This window comes from Eretmochelys imbricata, chromosome 10, assembly GCF_965152235.1.
Source record: "Eretmochelys imbricata isolate rEreImb1 chromosome 10, rEreImb1.hap1, whole genome shotgun sequence".
NCBI lineage: Eukaryota > Metazoa > Chordata > Testudines > Cheloniidae > Eretmochelys > Eretmochelys imbricata.
The window spans coordinates 45,622,715-45,644,078 of NC_135581.1; the positions used below are offsets into that span (position 1 = coordinate 45,622,715).

The window sequence follows — 21,364 nt, forward strand, 5'->3', positions numbered from 1 at the left end:
GGTCGTGAGGTAATTACATGGGGTGTCACGAGCTGTCAGCCTCCACCCCAAACCCTGCTTTCCTTCCAGCATTTATAATGGTGTTAAATATATTTTTTAAGTGTTTTTCATTTATAAGGGGGGGTCGCACTCAGAGGCTTGCTATGTGAAAGAGGTCACCAGTACAAAAGTTTGAGAACCACTGGTGCAAGGCTCTTTCACTGGTAAAAAGCCCCGAGTATAAGGTTATGCCCTGAGCCCATGGAAGGGTAAGAGTGGGTGCCTGAATTAACAGGGTTATGCCTTGAGCCCTAGGAACAGGGTAAAGGTGGGTGCCTAGAATGTGAGATTATGCCCTGCATAGGTGCTGACTCTGTGGGTGCACCAATGCTCAGCACCCACCGGTGGACCCACCGATCAGCTCTCCTCCTGCCCCGCCAGCACCTCCTGCCCGCCGATGGGCCCTGCAAATCTGCTCTTCCCCCGCTCCGCCAGTGCCTCCTGCTGGCCAAGGATCAGCTGCTCAGTGGCGGGCAGGAGGTGCTGTGTGTGGGGGGGAGAGGAGCGGGGACAAGAAGAGGTGGAGTGAGGGTGGGGCATGCTCGGGGGAGGAGGCAGAATGGGTGAGAAGAGGTGGGGTGAGGCTTTGGGGGAAGGGGTGCAGGAGAGGCCTGGGGCAGAGCTGGGGGTCGGGCAGAGCTGGGGGTCAAGCAGCCCCGGGAAATCAGAAAGTTGGCGCCTCTGGTGCCCTGAGCCCTAGGAGCAGGGTAAAGGTGGGTGGTGCAGGTAACACCCTTACCTCCTTGTCCACCCACTTGGGCTGAGGGGAGGCAGCTGAGGTCCTGGCTTGGGTGACGGTTTCTTACCCATCCCTACCGTGTCTGAGCCCCTTCTACAGCACCCAGTGCGTTGTGTTCCAGGTCACGGTGCAGCGTGGACCCGCTGAGGCTTTGCTTCAGAGCAGGGAGGGCAGCGCACCCACAGCCTCTCCCCATGGCTTGTGCTCTGGAGCGCGGCCTCAGGGTGGCCCTGGGCTATCAGGCATGGCTGCTGGCTCCTGCACGCTGCAGCTTGCGCGGCTTTGCTGACATGGATGACTGCTCTTAAGGGCCACACAAGGGGGCGCTGCCCTGTGGCGAGAGGGCGCCTGTGTCTCTCGCCCCGTCACAGCCTGGGCCTCGCGCAGGGCTCAATGGTTTCTGACTCGCCAGGTTCCCGTTACTGCTGTGACGCGTCAGGACCGGCGCTGATGTTAGCACCGGCAGGGGTCTGCAAAGGGGCACGTACCCTGCTCAGTGGCCTCCAGCACTCCCTGCTCCTGAGCGTGACAGGCTCAGCATCTTAGGCAGCCCGCTGAGGAGATCTAAGAAGCCATGTCCCCTGCATTCAGGCAGCTGTTTGGGCAACCCACCACCTCCCAAGACGCCCCGCTCCATGACGCTGGGCCTTCGGGGTGACAAGGCTGGTTCCCCAAAGTGCCTTGTGTCCTTCGGACCTGGGTGAGCAAATTAGTCGTGGAACCCTGTGGCTGCCGGGGGGGGGGGCATGCAGGCTGCCAACAAGCCCAGCTGTGCTGCGCCTCAACAATAACCGCAGGCCGGTTACACGGCAAACATGTCCCGGACTGTGTCATGCACCCACTCTGGAGGAGCAGCAGCCAGCGTGGGGCTAACGGCCTCCATGGGGCTCAGCCAAGCCCTGTGCCAGGGGCTGGGAGAGGTTGCAGCAGACAAGGGCATAGAGTCAGTGCTAAGGGGGCTGCAGGGAGTTTCCTTTTTGTAGCCTTTGTTTTTATTTAACGTTAATTGTAGAGCTGTGATATTACACCATTGAGGGTTCGGCTCTGGGAGCTCCAGCCTCATGTTCCACCGCGTTCGTTCGGCCTGGTTTCGAGCTAGAGCTCATGGGAACACATGAAACCACAGGCGAGTAACACAGGCAATCACAAGAACAAGGGCAACTCTCTTTTATTAAACTTACCAAAGCGTTATGAAAGTCACAGCATAGACAACCCCTAGATCTAGCCATGCACCAGTTACAACTACAGCTAGCCTTACAGCCTCCTAGACAGCGTTAGGGGCTGATGGGTCTCTTATGGATTGATCATCAGGGAAGGGCTGAGCCTAGCTGGCGTTCTCTGACAGCAAGTGCCATTTTGCCGCTCTAGGCACCCCCTTTTTATAATGTGATTCTGCCTATACTGATGTTCTGGGCATGTCCATGAATGTATCACCCCCCCTCTTTTCCTTATTGGGCTGATGTTGTCCTAGAAACTTAAGGCACCCTGGTTTCTGTAGGCTGTGTAGGTTCTCTTTTTCCTCACTAGCACTGCAGCACCACCTGTATCCTGTGGTTAAGACACATGTTGGAGCCGGATATGCCTCTACAGCATTTCTGTGATTTAAAATGAATCTTCCAGCTGATTTTTCACATATTACCATGTGGTATCTCTTGCCCCATCATTTTAGGGCATTGGTTAGTCTTCACTCATTTACTTATGTCAGCATTTCTTATCTCCAAGGCCTAAAATAGCTAAGCTAAAATCTTACAGGCGTCAGCCTCCGGGGCTTGCGGTTCAGCCTTTCTTACTTACATGATTCCCTCTAAAATACCGATCAATCTTATGCGTCTATAATCCTACAACTTAATGCTAACATACAATGATTATACATCACAGGACATGTGTGTATCAGGAGTGTTGTAAGCACAACACGAGAAGTAATTCTTCCGCTCTACTCCGCGCTGATACGGCCTCCGCTGGAGTGTCGTGTCCGGTTCTGGGCGCCACATTTCAGGAAAGATGGGGACAAATTGGAGAAAGTCCAAAGAAGAGCAACAAAAATGATTAAAGGTCTAAAAGACATGATCTATGAGGGAAGACTGAAAAAATATGTTTGTTTAGTCTGGAAAAGAGAAGTCTGAGAGGGGACGTAACAGTTTTCAAGTACGTAAAAGGTTGTTACAGGGAGGCGAGAGAAAAATTGTTCTCTTTAACCTCTGAGGATTGGACAAGAAGCAATGGGCTTAAATTGCAGCAAGGGAGGTTTAGGTTGGACATTAGGAAAAACTTCTTAACTGCCATGGTGGTTAAGCACTGGAATAAATTGCCTAGGGAGGTTGTGGAATCTCCATCATTGGAGATTTTTAAGAGCAGGTTAGATAAACACCTCTCAGGGATGGTCTCGATAATACTTAGTCCTGCCATGAGTGCTGGGGACTGGACTAGACGACCTCTCAAGGTCCCTTCCAGTCCTATGATCAAATGATTCTATGTTAATCGTAAATGAATAATAAACTAAAACCACTGACTACATTTTGTTAGTCCCTGGCCTGCCAGGGCCAGGCTCATTTCAGTTTGAGTTGTTGGAGCCTTGTGATGGGTGCTAATATACACTGGCCCCTGGGACATGTGCCCCTGTCACAGCCCCAGTCAAGCCCGCTTCTTGGCTACTCACCAGACTCTGGGGCCTGGGTGTTTTAAGCCTGAGTCCCAAGCTTAGGGCCTCTGATCACACTCTTGGGGTGCAGCTCTTCTATCACCCTCTCCTGAAAGTTGCAACCCCATGGCCAAGTCCCTGCTGGCACCAGCACTCAGCCTCCCTCCCTGATAGTTCGAACACCCCCACTCCCAGCGCTCCACCTGACAGCCTGGGCCCGCTGGGCTATCGCTTCAAGGAGCAGGTGCAAACACTTCAAACACACACACTGACTTTGCACAAGAGTCTGACTCACCATTGCTCTGTCTTTAATCGCACAAGACTCCCAGAGTGACACAGTGTGAATAAACCCTACACCCATGATCCTGCTTCCGGTTCCGCCCCCCACTCCAGAACATTCTTTGGGGGTTGTCTGGGGCCAGCCAGGGTCCTCCTGCCGCAGTGCATGGCTATGATTCTGAACCATAGAGCCTCCCCCCACCCCAATTCACCCCCTCTGATCTTGGTGGTCCGTCCCCCTTCCCTTCAACTGCCACAACTCCTGTGCATCTCACTGAATCGTCCCCTGTAAGTCTTTTTATAGCCTTTCAGAACCTGGTGGCTCCCAGGGCAGCCTCTGAGAATGATCCTAGACCTTAACCAGGTAACTTCATTGCCAGGCAGCCATTCCTCAACACACCCAGGGTCCTGCTTGGAGGCCAACTGTCTGGGACATTTGTATTTGAATAGAGGACCAGCCCGATTTAATGCCCCCTCTTTTGTAAACCCTGCATCACTGCCCCTTGGAATTTAAGTCCGGCCTGGCAGTACCAGGACAACAGAGGGGAAGACCCCATCCCATCCAAAGTGACGTCTGCAGTCCGACACACATACATACAGAGCACCCCCCCACCCCGCAGGTCAACGCCTTCATACATTGTACAGATTCCCGCATTATCCTAACCCCTCTGCCGCCCCCCATAGAGGAGCCGAGTCTGCTACGGCCCTGCCCACAGACCTTGGCCCCTTAGCTCACATCGTAGAAACTTGGGCTTTTAGCTCTGAAGGTTCCCTGGCTACATCCCTGCTGTCAGCCGAGAGGTGGCCATTACAACACCCTCCTGCAGATACCACCCGTGCTCATTACAGAACATGATCTTCACTCGTTCTTGCTAGCTTCACAGCGTCGAGTTCAATGCTGTCATACTGGAGCTGTGCCATCGGCTGCTTCCTGTGCATTGACCAAGCCGGAGGGAACAAACGCAGCTTCTTGATAAGCACATAAGAACAGCCATACTGGGTCAGACCAAAGGTCCATCTAGCCCAGTGTCCTGTCTACCGACAGTGGCCAATGCCAGGTGCCCCAGAGAGAATGAACAGAACAGGTAATCATCAAGTGATCCATCCCCTATCACTCATTCCCAGCTTCTGGCAAACAGAGGCTAGGGACACCATCCCTGCCCATCTTGGCTAATAGCCATTGATGGACCTATCCTCCATGAACTTATCTAGATCTTTTTTTAACCCTGTTATAGTCTTGGCCTTCACAACATCCTCTGGCAAAGAGTTCCACAGGTTGACTGTGCGTTGTGTGAAGAAATGCTTCCTTTTGTTTTAAACCTGCTACCTATTAATTTCATTGGGTGACCCCGATAAGAAGAGATTGCTACATATCAAATAACGAACCCCAATAATTACTAAAGACAAGAGAATGATTCCGCAGTTAACCAGTTTTATTTTGGAAGTGCCTTAAAATCAGTCATTTGAATTTACACATTCACAGCTCATCGAGATTAATGATTTCACTTCCCAGCTTTGGTTCTGAGGCATGGAGCGTAATATTCACAATTCACAAAAAGGGTATTTTAATGCTTGGACAGTTTGCAGTAATCGTTATTGTCATTCTTTCAAAGGCATGAATACTCACCTAGCAAATTACGCTGGGCTGTTGGGTGATATGCCAACAAAAATAAGAGCTATGGGCTTAGCCATTAAATACAGAAAGGGAACAGACAAAAATGAGTCAGACTTTCAGAGCAGCAGCAGCAAATGCAATGAATTAATAGTTTCTTTCAGAAGCAGCCAGCAAGCCCTGGTTTAATGCATGCAATTACTCCAATACAATTCACGCCAAACGAGGGAGCTACATGTCTCTGTGTCCTAGCGGGAGCAGGTGAGAGCTGGGCAAATGGTGGAAATGTGTTTGAATGGGAAAGCAAATGGCGATTCATCCCTCGTAGGAGCAGGAAACACGCTGCCTTGTGGGGATGGATACAGTCATTAGCAGAGGGGGGAATGTTCCCCCCCGTAGGGGTGCAGCACATGCTCTAGGCACCATTTACGTCCCACGCCAGCCCAGTGGAATGAACCCCTTTTCACTCTATTCCAATGGCTCAGGCCCACCCAGAAGCCCTTTCAGGGGGGCCCAGCAACCAGCTCCATCCGGGATTTACTTGCAAGCATCCCAGTGCTCTTTGTACTGGTGTTTGCAGGCTGAAAAGCCTCCCAAGGCCCTTAGCTGAGGATTCCCTTCAGCTGGAGTTGTGCAGACACCCTCCCTGCCCAAAGCACCCTGGTGTGGCTCTGCTGGTTTCCCCAAGGTGATCCTCTTTCCACCCTCCCTAGCACAGCACACTGCTGCAGGCCACCATCCCTGGACATGGACATGCTGGTGCTGAGTTCCTCTGAGAGCTGGGCTGGGGCAGGCAAGGGCCACGTGACACCCTCAAAAAGGGGGGGTCCAGGGCCCCAAGTGAACAAATTGCCCCAGGTCCTCCCAGGTGTTCTGCTTCCTCCCCCTCTGGCTCCCCCGCCCGGCCCGCATTGCTGCTTGGAGTCACAGAGATGCAATTTCTCTGTGTTAGATTGTTGTTTGAGTGCAGGCTAGAACTCTGGCCCTAGTGAAGTTAATGGCAGCTTCGCCATTAAAATCAGTGGGGCAGAATTGCGCCTGAGGGCTCTTTTATCTGAAGACTTTAAGTTCCATAAGATTTGCAATTCGGTGGCTTAATGTCAGTGTCTCACTGTGAGATTCCTGCCACTGCTCTGGAGCACAGCGGAGTGGCGGAGTTGTGTCTCTCTCTCTCACTCACTCACCCCTGCTCTGGGGAGCTGGCCACAGGGAAGTAGGGCAGAGATCCAGGAGGACTGCATTCCAGTGATGCTACCCTGGAACAGAAGCCCCTTTTTTCAGGGCCTCTGTGACGCAGCACGAAGCTGCCGGATGCCAGTACAGAGACTGACGCAGTACCAATCAATCAGTTCATCGGTTCCTAAGGTCAGATGCACACAAAAGACATGCGTGACAGGACCTGGTGGGTTCCAACGGGATGGAAGAGCAGTGCTGCCTGGCTGGCTACACTGCCGTTGGGGTTTCCATAAATCACAGGCAAAGTCGCTCCCTGCTGGGCAGTGAGCTCCAGGAACCTGCTGCCAGTGCAGTGCAGATCCCCAGCATCCTTGCGATTCGCTCCTGGGACAGCGCGGCTCCAGGAGGGCATCTCCATGAGGCTGTGCGGGGGACGTGCCATGGACACCCAGCAGCTCCCATCTGAAAAGTGGCAGGGAACCTTTCCCAGGACTCTGGAAACACTGAGTTCACATAGCAGCTGGCCCCATGGTAGCCCAGGGAACCGCACTCAAGCTTGGGCAGGGCTGTGTGTCTGTGGGTGGGGGGCGGGTTAGAAGTTCTCATAGTGATGCACAAAGTAGGTCTGGTCCAGTTTGTTGATCTGCTGACAGGCTTGCTCCACGTTCTTGGTCATCCCCGGGGGGCCGCAGCTGAACACGCCAATCTTCCACACCTGGGGAAGCAGGGGCATCAAGTAACAGAACCTCTGAGAGCAAGGGGCTCCCACAGTCAGTCCTCTGCACTGGCCTGGCTCGTCACACCAGCAGTCTCCGTTCTGCCAGAGGCTCAGAGCAGTTCACCCTGCTGCCCTCAGGTGCCAGCTCTGGTTTCCTCCCACCAGCAGGAGGGGTGGGTGGCTCTGCCCGCACTGTGCACGGGATGCTGGGGCCATGTATCTCACACCTCCCCTTCTCTCGGCAGCACCCTCTCTGGTTTGTTGCTCTAGCCCCTGGGAGAGTCCAGGAACTGAACCCGTGTGCACACATGCTAAGGGAAGACTCTGCCCTCAGGCTACACCACCGTCAGCCCAATGCACTTGTACCAGTTTGGCCTGTACCTTGCATGAACGCCCCCCAAAGACACCTCCCTTCAGGAACAGCCTTGACCTTTCTGGCGGGATGGGGGATACAAAAGCCGCGTTTGTTTCTCTGTTCACAACGAGCCTCTTTCCCGGAGCGTCTCAAACACCCCAGCTGGAGTTTCAGCCGCTGGCAGCGCCAGGAACTCGCTGCAGCCATGGCCTCTCCCATCAGTAGTGCACTGGGCAGTACCAGGTCCCATCCCCCTCAGAGCCGGACTGTCCCCGTTTTTGCTACTGTTTTTGTCTAGTTTTCACAATCCCCAAGCAATGGGGCTTCCCCAGCCTGGCACATCCCTCTGCCTTGCCTGCCGGTCAGCCACAAGACATGTCAGTTAATTTCATCCCACTGCTTCTAGTCAGGCCTCCGACATCCCGCCCCACGTTCGCAGGCTGTGGCTTGTCTCCCTTTGCAGAGCACTGCAGAGCTGGCTCTTCTCAGCCTCCCTCACCCATCAATCCCGCCCTGGTCATTTTCGTGGCTCTGATCTGAGTGTGGCTGAGTTTGTCGGTACTTTCCCAGGGATGGGGTGTGCACGGTCTCCGGGGGCGTCTGGGGCTCTCTGTCCCAGGGCAAGAGGACATTGCGCGTACAGCCCTCCACCGTGTTGGTCTTTCACTGCCATGGCACGGTGCAAACTCACGTCCCCCCAGCAGCCCCAGACGCTTTGGGGATTACGGGTGTGACTCGCTGGCAGGGTGCCAGGCTGCGACGCCCCTGTTCCAAAGGCTTTTGGCTCTTGCTTTGCAGCGGCAGAGCTAAGAGATTTTTGTAACCCTTTGGTGCCCGGACTGGGGTCTGCCTGACAGGACATGGTCAGGAGGGAACATGAGCCAGTGGCAGGATCAGCCCGGGCCAGCTGGCATGAGGCTGTCATTTTCCCTGTCGGTGGGTCTGGCAGATGCCTCTCCCCTCCCTTGGCAAGGCTTCAGGATAATCTGCAGCCCAGCCCCACCCTTTGAATATTTGGGAATGTTTCCTCCAGGCCCTTGGGAGCTCCTAATGCTGCACACAGGGCTCCCCCCCGGCACATTGCTCAGCTGCCAGCTCCTACACCCCTTGCTTGGCAGAGATCGGTGGGGGCGAAGGCCGGCTGGCACTGACCTGGGGATGAACCTCCTGCAGGGACTTGAAGAAGGGCACGAAGGGGGGCCGCCCAAAGTGCGTGATGGAGCGCAGCCCCGTGAACAGGCTCCGGTTCAGCACCTTCTGGAAGTGTCGCTCACAGATGTACTGAAAGGAGAAAGGTGCCATGGGTCAGGGAGAGGAGGTGGGCAAGGGCAGGGCCTCTCTGCTCTAACATGGCTCAGGGGGGCCGAACCAGCATGCAGCAGCACTGGGACCAGGGACACGGCACAGGGGACGGGCCCAGCACAGAGCGGCACTGGGACCATGGACACAGCACTGGGACCACGAACACGGCACTGGGACCAAGGACACGACACGGGGGGCGGGCCAGTACAGACTGGCACTGGGACCAGGGACACGGCACAGGGGACGGGCCCAGCACAAAGCGGCACTGGGACCAGGAACACGGCACTGGGACCGGGGACGCGGCATGGGGGGCGAGCCAGTACAGACTGGCACTGGGACCAGGGACATGGCACGGGGGGCTGCCCCACCACAGAGAGGGACTGGGGTCAGGGACACAGCACAGGGTGGGGGAAGGGGGCAGCCCAGAGCAGCACTGGGGCAATGGCTAATCACCTTATGCCCTCTCTCAGTTGGGTCCTGCCCCCCTAGCCCAGCCTTGGCGGAGGTGAAATTGGCCCTGCCCTCTCCCGTATTCGGACCTCCCACTTGGCACAGAGCGGCAGCCCTGGCGCGGGGCACTCACCAGCATGGTGGTGCGCAGGTCGAACTTCTCAGCCAGCTGGGTGATGTAGATGTGTACAGACACCAGGTCGTGCCGGTCGTTCTCCTCCACCTCGCGGATGATGTCAGCCAGCCACTCGAACTGCCGCTGAGTCCGCGTCACCCAGATGAAATAGATCTGAGAGCACAAGAGAGCAGGTCACTGGCAGGGCCCTCGCAATCCCAAGCCAGCCCCTGCTCCGGGGGATCCCCTGCAGCCAGCCCCCACTCCCCAGGTCCCCTCAGCTGGCCCCATCCTGGGGACCCTCCACCGCCAGCCCCACCAGGATCAGCCATGAAAAGTAAAATCTCTGCACTAAGGGAGGCGATAGGTGGCAGCCCAGAGGGGGCGCACTGAGAGTGCTGGGCAAAACTCATGGTGCTGCGTCAGTGAGCATTTCAGAGCCTCTGAGGGAATGGGTTGGGTCCCAGAGACATGCGCAGGGCCAGGGGACAGGCTCTGACAACAGCATCGTGCTGCAGCTATCTGAGACGGAGAGCAAGGGGAGGACAGTGCTGAGACCTCAGAGTGACCTGGAGCAGACAGGCTAAGCCCTACCGCTTGGCCTCGCTGCCCGCTCTCTCCTGAGTGCTGCAGGACTGTTGTCAGACGTTCCTCCCACGTCACCAGGGCAGCAAGAGGAGGGGCCCAGGGAGTCCCTCGCACTCTGTGGGCTCTCACCTTCTTGCACGGCATCTTGGAGCTGACCGAGGACTTGAAGACCAGGTCTTTGAGAATGGAGGCGAAGGGAGTTACCCCGATGCCTCCTCCCACCAGCACAGAGACTTCAAACTTGTTCCACTCCTGGTGGCCCTCGCCGAATGGCCCGTCCAGATAGAGCTGGGAAGGAGCCGGTAGTGAGCAACGCTGCCCTGCCCGCGCTGCTGTCTCAGGGAGCAGACCCCAGCTAGCACAGCGCAGAGCGCCCCAGGATGGGGGCAGAGGACATTTTACAAGCAGTGCTCAGAGATCTCTGACACCCCCTTGGGGCAGACAGGAGCCAGGACAGCTACATTTCCTTGGACCATCCCACATGCAGCCAGTGGCAATAGAAACCAGTGCACCAGCCGGGGTAGGATGAAGGACTGAGTCAGCCCATCCAGGAGTGGGACTGGTGGCTCCAAAGAATCTAGCTGCGCTAAGCCAGAAGCTTAGATCTCGGAGCCTGAGCTCCCCCCATGCCACACACAGCTCACTCTGCTGATGCCCGGGTGCTGGCGCTCTGTCATGCTCGGAGGACTCCACTCTCCAGAGATCTGGCTTTTTCACCCATCCCCAGACTCACAGGGGAGGAAACGCCCGGCTGTACCTTGGGATATCTGCCGATTTCAGCCACAATCTCCGGGGAGTACAGCTCCCGCAACCGGGTGGTCCAGGGCCCTGCGGCTCGGATATGCAGGCTCAGCGCGTCCTCGTGGGGTGCAGAGGTCAGGGTGAAGGGGTGGTATTCATTTGTCCCTAGGGACAGGCAGGCAATTCGCACCCACTGCCCAGACTTGTAGTCAAAATCCTGCGGCCGCTGGAACTTGAGATAAGTAACGCCTAAGAGAAGGGCAAAGGTTTTCTTAGCACCTTTCTTAACATAACAGCTCCTGCTCTGTAAAATCAGCTTCCCCCTGATCTGAGCCATGCCGGGGGTGCTGCACATGGCTCCTTCCTGGGTGGGAGCTGCACATGCACAGAACAGAGGCTCCAACGCTCACCATGCTGCCAGGCCCCGGGCGGGAGCAGGACGGCAGGGGAGGGCTGAGATTGGGTGCAGGGAGAGTCCGGCTGGGTGGTGGTGAAAAGTGGTGTGGTGCTCCCAGCAGAGAAGAGCTTAGCCCTCAGGGGCAGGGCAGCTGAGCAGGCTGCCTGGAGGGTGACGCCAGAGGAAGGCTCCTGGCAGCCTTGTGAGCCTGTGTCTGCTCCTGTTGCTGGGCATGGTTTGGTCTCCAACAGCAGCAGCATGGGGACGTACATTCCAGCGTCACTGCCATGGCCGACGGCCATCGATAGACTTCAGCAGGGATGTACCCATGTGCCTCCTGGTTCAAGGCAGCACAGGCCTGCCCCTGCCAGCCGGAGATAGCTAACCAGGGACACTGAGAGCTCCGAGGCTCCAGATCTCTGCGAAAGCTGGATATACCCCGCAGGCCTGCAGAGGGTCATGCAGACTGCCTGACACGCTAACACCCCCCGGGGAGCCGCCCCCACTGTACCTGAAGGGAGGAGCTCAGCTTTCAGCACACTCATCTCCACCTTCTTCCTGCTCAGGCTGACCAGCTTATCTGCCCCATAGATGAGAGCTGGGATGATGAAATAGATGTGGAAGCGGGGCTGCTGGACCAGGCCATAGCTGCCATGGATAATGACCTGGGAACACAGCGCCAAACACACCCATGACTGCAGTGCAGGAAACCGCTCAGGTGTTAACGTGCCCCAAATGGAGGAGCGCAATGACAGAGCTACAACAGAGCTACCCAGTGGGCAGTAAGGCTAGGTTAGGCAGGCTAGGTCAGAGGAGCCCTGAGCAGCTGTTAGCTATGACAATAATAATCCCTACTTCTTTGCATCCCCATTCTACAGATGGGGAAACTGAGGAACTGAGCAGGGAGGTGACTTGCCAAAGCTCACCCAGCAGGCCAGTGATTGAGTGCAGACTAGAACCCAGGTCTCCTAAGCCCCAGGCCCATGCTCTACCCACTAGGACCCACAGCCTGCCACATGTGCACTCTCTTTGTTAGCAAGGTTCCGGCACCTGCACGTGCTTTCTAACCAGGCAGCTTGGTGGCTCACGGTGCCATGCTTCAAGCTCTGGGTGCTGAGTGGATTTGCACCCGTCTCTTCTGTACAGACGCATATTCTCTATGCTACCAATAACATTCATTCTTCCAAGTCTGCAAAACATTCACCTCCCCTCTGCTTAGCAGCCCCTTCCGCCGCCCAGCTCTGGACCTGTGTGAGTGGAGGACAAATAGTAACTCCCACCTATTGAGTCTAGGTTTGCACACTGTGCTCACCCCCATGGGAGGTGAAAGACTGGTTGGGAAGCCCATCCACCCCCTGTATGTCCCTCCAGCTCCTTGCTAACAGCTGTAAGGAACACTCTGCACCAGGTACAAAACAGGCCTCGTGCCCAATAGCCAGAGCGCAAGAGTGAAGCTGGGCCGCAGGACTCCGATCCACATACCATGATGTAGAGCAGCACGTAGAGGTGGTGCGTGATCCAGAACCCCCGGAAGCTGATGCGCCGAAAGTGATGGGAGGCGAACACGTACATCACCGCCAGAATCACCAGCAGCAGCACCCCGGTCATGCCTGCCAGAAAGAGGGTTGAAGAATGAGGGGCAAGGGGTCATCAGAATAGCCTGTGCCAAGCTTGGAACCGCTGGGGCGGTGGGTGGGGGAGCTATGCAGACCCCCCCTCACAGAACGCCTGGCATGCACGGATGGTCACCCTTACCTGGGACGGTCTCGAAGAACCACCAGTAGTACTTCTGGGGCATCTGTGACCTAGAGAGGAAAGAGATGACCTAACCCTCTGTCATCAGATCACAGACTTCTCCACAGAACAAACCAAATGTCCACTTTGGTTTCCACTCCACAAATGGCCTCTGACATTGCCCTTTGGGGATGGTGGCCATCCACAGACTGCAGTTTCCCCAAGGAGATCACTTCCCAGGCAGGTTGGATGAGATCTCTCAAGCCATCTAGCCCAGCCCTCTGCATGGCACTGTCCTCCATCTGTGGTCTTACCTAGCTGCTCCTCAAACAGTTGTGCTTTGCCCAGAGCAGGGCCTCCAAAACACACTCACCCATCATCCATGAAGACGTTGGAGAAGAGGCAGGACAGGATGCTGAGTGGGCTGACCGAGAAGATATAGACATTCACTACATGGCCCCCGGTGTGGAGAACTTCAGGACACAGAGACAGAGCAAATACATGGTCAAGCACCGTCATATAGCTGTGCTCGAGAGACCCAAACACACGGATGGAGCTAGGCAACCAATGAGTGCTTTGCAATACAGAGGGGACCCCAGTTTTTGCCCGGGTATCTCTGTCGTGTCTAGGGGGGCAGGTCAGTCCTGAATGGCATGGCCCACGTCTGACTTTGGCTGTGCAGGATGTAGAGCGGCTGGCTTTGGGGGATGCCCCATTCTCTGTCAGTATCAGGGCCAGGGGGATCCCCCCACCATGTAGCCAACTCACTTGAAAAGATCAGGGCCGCCATAGCAAGCCAGCGATGGAAGTCCACGGCGGCGTCGAAGGGGATGTAGCGGTTGAGGAAGGTTTCGCGCAGGAAGGTGATGAGGTTGCGGCACATGGTGAGCAGGATGTAGGAGTACATGAAGGAGATGCTGGCTGCCGCCCCCCGGGAGATGACAATGCCCACGTAGGTGGTGTCAGCAATTCCTGTTGCTGGCGATGCAAATGCATAGTCTGCGGACAAAGCAGGACAGGGGGGTTACACACAGGGCGAGCACAAGAGAGTGCGGGGGAGAAGCTTGCTCCCTTTCTGTGTCTCCTTAATAGAGGGGCGACAAACCAGCTCATTTCTCCAAAGGTAAAGGCAGCAGGTCATGGTGGAATGCAGGGGTGGGCTAGCGGGAGACTGGTTATGGCTCTCTGATTCCGAGGGCCAGTCTGTGACAGCTCCATTCTCAGCCCTCCCATGATGTAGAGCAGCCTAGGGGCCTGTCTGAACTTACACCCCTGCTGTATGGGATACCAGTGGAACGTCATGCCAGGGGGGGACTGGCATAGTGGAGGAGGGCTCTGCCATGCACAGGTACAGGAACTAGCCTTGCTAGCTTTATGCCAGGGGAAAGAATGCCACGCTGGCCACTTATGGCCAGAGGCACACCCCTTTGCACTGCGGACAACAGGGACAAATTTCATTAGAGTCTGGCTGGGGACCTCCATTCTCCTTGTCGTTCTGATGTCAGTGAGTGTAACTGATTCATGGACTCCCCTCACTGTCCCAGCTCATCACCCCCCCATCAGGCTGGCCTAGCACACAGGGCCCTGCTCCTGGCGCACCCCCCAGAAGCGCACATTCCTGCTTCTCTCCTCCCTGGATGGTGGTGCTCTGAGCTGCCCCGTCAGCAGGGGACGCTCTACGCTAGCTGGCCACTCACAATATGCTCTCTCCGCAAACACGCCGGCAGTGATGGCGGAGAACAGAACCACGCAGGCAATGTGGCGCCGGTAATTCTCAATGAAACGCTTGAACTGCTGGATCTTCTGGTGAACTTTGCTCCGCTGGTATTTTGTCCTTTGGGCCTCGGTGTATAAATGTGGCTGGGGAGGTGTTGCCCTAAAAAGAATAGTCGTCAGCTCATGGTTAAACAAACGCAGCACTCTTCCCACCAGAGAGGAGGGCAAAACTCCAGTGGACTGCGAGCGAGCAGGGCTTAGATCAGTCACATAACCACAGGGACCATGCAGTTCCTTAATGCCACTGAGTGCACAGGCTCCTTGGGGCAAAGATTCTTTCACTACGTGTCTGAGCAGCAGCTAGCATGTTGGCTGGGCTGGCGTTTCCGCTCGCTCCTGTGATACAGCCAATGAATGAGAGTAGTAAAATGGTGCAAATGTGTGTCAGGTGATGCCATCTGGCAGAGTTATATGGGGATTTATAACAACTAATAATCAGATAAGCGTAACAACTTAATAAAGGCAGATAAGATACGCTTTAAAGGACAGCCATAAAAGGACATTAATTACAGTAATGGGAAACCTCACTAAGGGCAGGGCAGAAGGCTGGGAACTCCAACGGCAGATCTCTAAATTCATAGGAGTTCCAATGTTGCTCCAGGGCATGTTCCTTCCCTGGGTGACGGTTGGTGTCACTACAGCTGTGGGTCTGGGCCTCGCCCCTCTCCCGCTCGTTGGGAGAGAGTTAGGGTGAACAAGCAGAGGGAGACCATACGTCCCGTTTTGATTTGAACAGTCCCTTTTTTAAGCTCTGTCTCAGCCGTCCAGACTTCTTTGGCAAGAGTGGGCATTTGTCCAGTTTGCTCTTGGCAGCCCCATGCAGGGGGAGAGACAGGGATTGGGTGAGAGGCAGGCAGGCTCGAGCAAGCAGCAACACCAGCCCCAGCCTCACGAGGGGTGGGGAAGACAGGCAGGCAGGCTCCAGCAAGCAGCAACACCAGCCCCAGTGTCGCGAGGGGTGGGGAAGGCAGGTAGGCAGAGCTTGGGCAATCAGTGACACCAGCCCCGCAGGGGAAGGAGGGACAGGGCTTGGGCAAGTGGCTTGGGCCAGCCCCACGCGCTGTCCCGTTTTCCCTTTGGGAAATATGGTTACCCTAAGCAGAGGCCCCCGAGAGCAGGGAGATGATGTGCGGTGGAGTCCCCTACCCAGGGGAGCTTGGGACTGACCTAGTCAGAACTGCCCCCAACCCCAGGCCCAACTTCGACTGGACCCGCTCAGCCAAAGAGACACGTTCCTCACAAACTGGCTCCTTTCCTGACCGACCTGACTGGAGTTGGACGCATTGCGACTACTCAATGGGCCGGATTCTGACACCCTTACACCCACAGCGCAGCCACTGGCTCCTCGTGCAGGTCCACTGAAATTAGTGAGGCTACCCCAGGTGTTAGGCACTACTCAGCCTGGGGAAGGGCATCAGAAACCAGTGCTTAGTAACTGTGTGTGGCATGCAGAGAAGGGCAGGGGTGCTCATGCCATGCTGTCATCCTACCCGAACGCCAAAACTGATAGTTGCTTTCTTCCTCCCTAGAGGGCCCCTGAAGTTTCAAGTGGATCCAGATTCCTTCTTCACTTCCTGCCCTAACTGGTGTTTTATTTTATAATCCAAGCCAATCTGATACAAAGTCGCACAGCCATAATACACATAACGCTCCGGGGCCCTTTTTACAGTCACTGTCCATAGAGAACAGCTGTATTAGAAAGGCATCAAACAGGAAACACCTGAGCCAAAGCCTGACCCCTCAGGCAGCCGGCTCAGAGGCTCAGGCTAGCGCCCAAGGATTGAGGGGGGGCATACGCATTTCTTGCCCATCCTCTTCCCCAGCTCTGGCCTCTCGCACTCCACAAGCTGTGCCGTGGTTTCGAGCTGGGGCTTTCTCCCTGGTTGGGATTGTGCTGCCAAAGGAACTATTTATAAACCAGAGATGCCTCTGTGGATAATCTGCGTAGCATGGCTCAGAGCCAGATGTGAGGGAATGAGGCTTTGGAAAGCAGCCGGGCACACTGGGCTCTTGTGCCGGGAGGCCAGAGCATGCCAGGTTCTCCTGCAGCGGGAGCCTGGCAGGTTGGGTTATTGCATGCTTATACTGCAGCGTCAGGAGCCAGACCTGCCAGGCCAGGGGAGCCAGAGGGCTCCCCAGAGCAGAAGGCTGCACGTTCCCATGATGCAGTGTAAGCCTGGGGGTTCTATACCAGAAATCTCATGTGAAATCCGGCTCTTGACGAGCTACCATGTGAACTCAGCAGCCAGCCGAGGCTGGAGTCATGGGGAGAGACAGGAGGAGCCGTGTTCTCCCTTACTGGGCTTGCAGCTGGCCTGCTCCCAGACACACGCTGGAGCTTCAGAAGCAGCCACTTGCCTTCCCTCTCTCCCCTCATCCTGCTGGGGCAGCGGCTGAGTCCGAGCGTGCTAGTAGGGAGGAGAGGGGTTGGGAAGACAGAAAGGCAGGCCCCAGGCCAGTGGGCACAGCTTACCCGTTGGTATTGGGCCGGTTTATGAAGGAGACGCGGTTGCTCATGTTTTGCCTGAACACGTCTGGAACTCCTGTGGGGAGGAGAAAGGACAAAGGTGTGACACGGAGACTACGCGTCCAGGAACGCCCCAATCATACCCCTGGGCTCTCTGCTTGGGGGGGGAGGGGCTCTGCTGGGACGGGCAGCCTGCTCTGCTTGAGAGAAGGGCCAGCTTGTTGGGTCTCCGCAGCAGAAGGCAACTTCCCCACCTTGTAGTGAATGGCGCCTCTGTGGGTTGCGGCTGGAAAAGAGACGCTGGAGGAAAGACAGGACTTCACTCTGTCCTCCAGTGCCAGCCACCCCAGCCCAGCTGAGCGCAGCAGAAAGGTCACCTGGACTTTCTTTGCTCTTTGTGCCCCACCACGCTGACCTTTGATGCAGAGCTGGGTGAAGCGCAGCTCGCTGTCATGGTCCCGCAGCATGTAGTGAAAATCCTCCCATGTCAGCTCCTCCTTATCCTGAAAGCCTGACGCCTGGAACATGGACTCAATCACCTGCTCCATCTGATCGCCCGAGAGGCAGTTGTTGGCGATCTCGATGAAGGACCTAGAGCAAAGGGACAAGGCTGGGAGCTGCAGAGCAATCAGCTGACTCTCAGAGGGCAAGAACACAGGCCTGACTGGGGGGTTATAGAGACCCCTGCAGGGGATGTGGCAGCATCATTACTGGAGACACTTCAGATGAGACTGAGCATCAGAATACATCCAGGGGTTCTCAGAGCATCACGATACATCCAGGGGTTCTCAGCTCCAAGTACTGGACCCAAGGGGTTTCACACCTGACCCTCAGCAGTTGAAACACCTCATATGAGCAGCCACTTTTGAGAAGGCGTATGCCAACTACCTATCCTGCAGCATAGACAGGAGGAATACCTCAGCATCCTGATGAGCTCTTCCTTGGAGAGGAAGCCATTCCCGTCAACATCATACATGGTGAACATCAGCTTTGACTTCTCCTCTGGGGACCCTGTTAGGAAAGAAGATGGATGGAATAAGAATTACTTCTTATTTCTGTAGTTCCTTGCAAATTAGGGTCTCAAGGCACTTTACAAGGACTGAGGTGGGGCTTATGGGATCTGCAGTAACACAGTCATCATTCCATTAGAGAAATTCCTGCAAAAAAGCACACTGCTAATGTTACTTTGAATTTGTAAGCAAGTTTGTTTCAGCTGCATTTGCGGCTCCTCTGTGTTTGATTTCTCTAAATGCTGTCACGCGAGCTTTACCAGCATGAATAGACATGAAGAAAAAAATCTTACAGCTTGAATAACTAAACGTTCATCAAATGCAAATTCTTTAAGGAATATTTGAGCATGAAAGTCACAATACACACTTGTGTTAGTTAAGGACATCACTCGTCATGTCAGGGAGCAGAAACAATCCCCTGTGTTTATTTAAGTAATCAACAGGGCACAAATTTTGAATATTTCCAACAAACTCCTTCTTAGTGAACTCCCAACCAAGGATGAGTCGCTGTGGAAATCTGCAGTGATTCTGAATAATGAATAAGTCTGAGACCATCACTACCTGTCTGCAGACAGTTTGCAAAGAGAAAAAGAGGCACAATTTGTCAAACAAATTATTTGTTGTGAATTATTCTCCTAATCAGTGCAAGGCAAAGATTTTCTGGCAATCACCTTATATAGTCTGTCAGTTATCATATCCCACCTCCTTATTCCCTCCCAGTGTCTCAATTAAAGTATTAAGGTTGAGTGTTTCTCTCCAGCCTGGGGGTAAACTGGGGCAGAGTCTGGTACCCTGGCCAGGAATAAAATCACATTTACTTTGGAACCGAGTGTCCACAGAGGCAGTTATTCCAGAATAGCTGCCTTTTCTGCAATAGCTATTCTGGTCAATTTTCCATGTAGACAAGCTCTTAATAAAGCCTCCAAATGCACCCAGTAAAATGCAACACCACCCAACTTCCCCCAAGGAAGCTACCCCCCAAAACTGCCTGACAGTATAAAAAATGATAGTATGGAGTGATCATGGGATACCCCCTTGCCACTGCCTGTTGAAAAGGCAGCTGCAGAGTTTGCTGTAGCTTTCCCTGTCTGCTAGTGCATCAGAAAAAAGGAGATTTTAAGAGTCACATCACTGGCCTCCCGACAGGTGGAGTGCAGGATACCCATTCAGAGACTAACTAGCCAAACTTTGCCCACCAGCATTGACAAAGAGAAGAGATCGCCTTCTCTGCTTTAACAGCTGAAGGAGAAACGCTGTTCTGGTTATTCGTGTTAATTCACAGGTGGAGGTCACTCTCTGCGTGAGTGAAACTGGGGTAGAAATTTGGACCCCAATTTAGGAAAGCAATTATCCTGTGCCTGAACCCACAGTATTCTTGTCAGCAAGTTAAAGAAGTATGGGCTGGATGAATGCACTATAAGGTGGGTAGAAAGCTGGCTAGATTGTCGGGCTCAACAGGTAGTGATCAATGGCTGCATGTCTAGTTGGCAGCCGGTGTCAAGTGGAGTGCCCCAGGGGTCGGTCCTGGGGCCGGTTTTGTTCAATATCTTCATAAATGATCTGGAGGATGGTGTGGATTGCACTCTCAGCAAATTTACGGATGATACTAAACTGGGAGGAGTGGTAGATACGCTGGAGGGCAGGGATAGGATACAGAGGGCCCTAGACAAATTGGAGGATTGGGCCAAAAGAAATCTGATGAGGTTCAATAAGGATAAGTGCAGGGTCCTGCACTTAGGACAGAAGAACCCAATGCACAGCTACAGACTAGGGACCGAATGGCTAGGCAGCAGTTCTGCGGAAAAGGACCTAGGGGTGACAGTGGACGAGAAGCTGGATATGAGTCAGCAGTGTGCCCTTGTTGCCAAGAAGGCCAATGGCATTTTGGGATGTATAAGTAGGGGCATAGCGAGCAGATCGAGGGACGTGATCGTTCCCCTCTATTCGACATTGGTGAGGCCTCATCTGGAGTACTGTGTCTAGTTTTGGGCCCCACACTACAAGAAGGATGTGGATAAATTGGAGAGAGTCCAGCAAAGGGCAACAAAAATGATTAGGGGTCTGGAACACATGACTTATGAGGAGAGGCTGAGGGAACTGGGATTGTTTAGTCTGCAGAAGAGAAGAATGAGGGGGGATTTGATAGCTGCTTTCAACTACCTGAGAGGTGGTTCCAGAGAGGATGGTTCTAGACTATTCTCAGTGGTAGAAGAGGACAGGACAAGGAGTAATGGTCTCAAGTTGCAGTGGGGGAGGTTTAGGTTGGATATTAGGAAAAACTTTTTCACTAGGAGGGTGGTGAAACACCGGAATGCATTACCTAGGGAGGTGGTAGAATCTCCTTCCTTAGATGTTTTTAAGATTAGGCTTGACAAAGCCCTGGCTGGGATGATTTAATTGGGGATTGGTCCTGCTTTGAGCAGGGGGTTGGACTAGATGACCTCCTGAGGTCCCTTCCAACCCTGATATTCTATGATTCTATGATTCCTATTCAGGACAACACTTGAGTACACATTTAAATTGAAACACATGCTTACGTGCTGTCCTGAATCAGGACCTCAGTTAGCTACTTCTTACATGCATCATATTGAGAGAGATTTGGTCACATTTGTATTCTGAGCTTGAAGGAATTTGGCTGAGGCACCAGTGGACTTCAGTGACTACACAGGGACAGGACCTTCGCTTTATGTTTCATTTGATAGATGGACCATGCCAAGGTTCAGCTGAGTTGCGATGGCTGGTGAGCAGAGTGTGGACAAGAAGGAAGCTGTTTAGCTGGGGCTGTGACTGCGGCAAGATGCTTAACGTGAGTCAGTGACTCTCTCCCAGTCCTCCAACAAAGTCTCACCTTTCATGAAGACCACCAAGATGTCCAGGAACTCTCGGAAGGAGAGATATCCATTGCCATCTTTGTCAGCAAGAGAGAACATGGACTCCACAAACATGGACTGGGGTTTGAGCCCCAGCGACTCTGCAAACTCAGCCCGGCTCAGCTCACACTTGAGAGATTCTTTTGCTGTCAAGGACGTTTCAAAGTTGAGGTCTCCGGCATCTGACTTGTCAATGTCCAGCACCTGCGATGAGAGAGGCAGGCTGAGGGCTAGTCCCATACTCAGCACTCAAAGAACAGAACCATGCTAACCCACACCCCTTCCATTCCACACAAACACTAGTGGTCTCTCCCCAACTCTTAGCCAAGGTTTAATAGCAGATGCTGTGGCAAAGTCT

The 21,364-nt window shown here is 54.4% G+C and overlaps 1 protein-coding gene across 1 annotated transcript in view; it reads right to left on the reverse strand.

Annotated features, from left to right (window-relative positions):
* Nucleotides 1–7,075: 7,075 nt before the first annotated feature.
* DUOX2 (dual oxidase 2) overlaps nucleotides 7,076–21,364 on the reverse strand; it is a 75,628-nt gene continuing 61,339 nt past the window's right edge. Inside the window, exons 23-37 of the mRNA XM_077827970.1 lie at nucleotides 20,985–21,210; nucleotides 18,044–18,137; nucleotides 17,542–17,717; nucleotides 17,133–17,202; nucleotides 14,581–14,759; nucleotides 13,652–13,882; nucleotides 13,257–13,356; nucleotides 12,905–12,954; nucleotides 12,632–12,759; nucleotides 11,661–11,814; nucleotides 10,769–11,001; nucleotides 10,141–10,299; nucleotides 9,442–9,597; nucleotides 8,709–8,837; nucleotides 7,076–7,198 (exon numbers count right to left, since the gene is read on the reverse strand). Of these exons, the coding sequence (XP_077684096.1) occupies nucleotides 7,076–7,198; nucleotides 8,709–8,837; nucleotides 9,442–9,597; nucleotides 10,141–10,299; nucleotides 10,769–11,001; nucleotides 11,661–11,814; nucleotides 12,632–12,759; nucleotides 12,905–12,954; nucleotides 13,257–13,356; nucleotides 13,652–13,882; nucleotides 14,581–14,759; nucleotides 17,133–17,202; nucleotides 17,542–17,717; nucleotides 18,044–18,137; nucleotides 20,985–21,210 (2,208 nt within the window). The remainder of the gene's footprint in view (nucleotides 7,199–8,708; nucleotides 8,838–9,441; nucleotides 9,598–10,140; nucleotides 10,300–10,768; nucleotides 11,002–11,660; nucleotides 11,815–12,631; nucleotides 12,760–12,904; nucleotides 12,955–13,256; nucleotides 13,357–13,651; nucleotides 13,883–14,580; nucleotides 14,760–17,132; nucleotides 17,203–17,541; nucleotides 17,718–18,043; nucleotides 18,138–20,984; nucleotides 21,211–21,364) is intronic.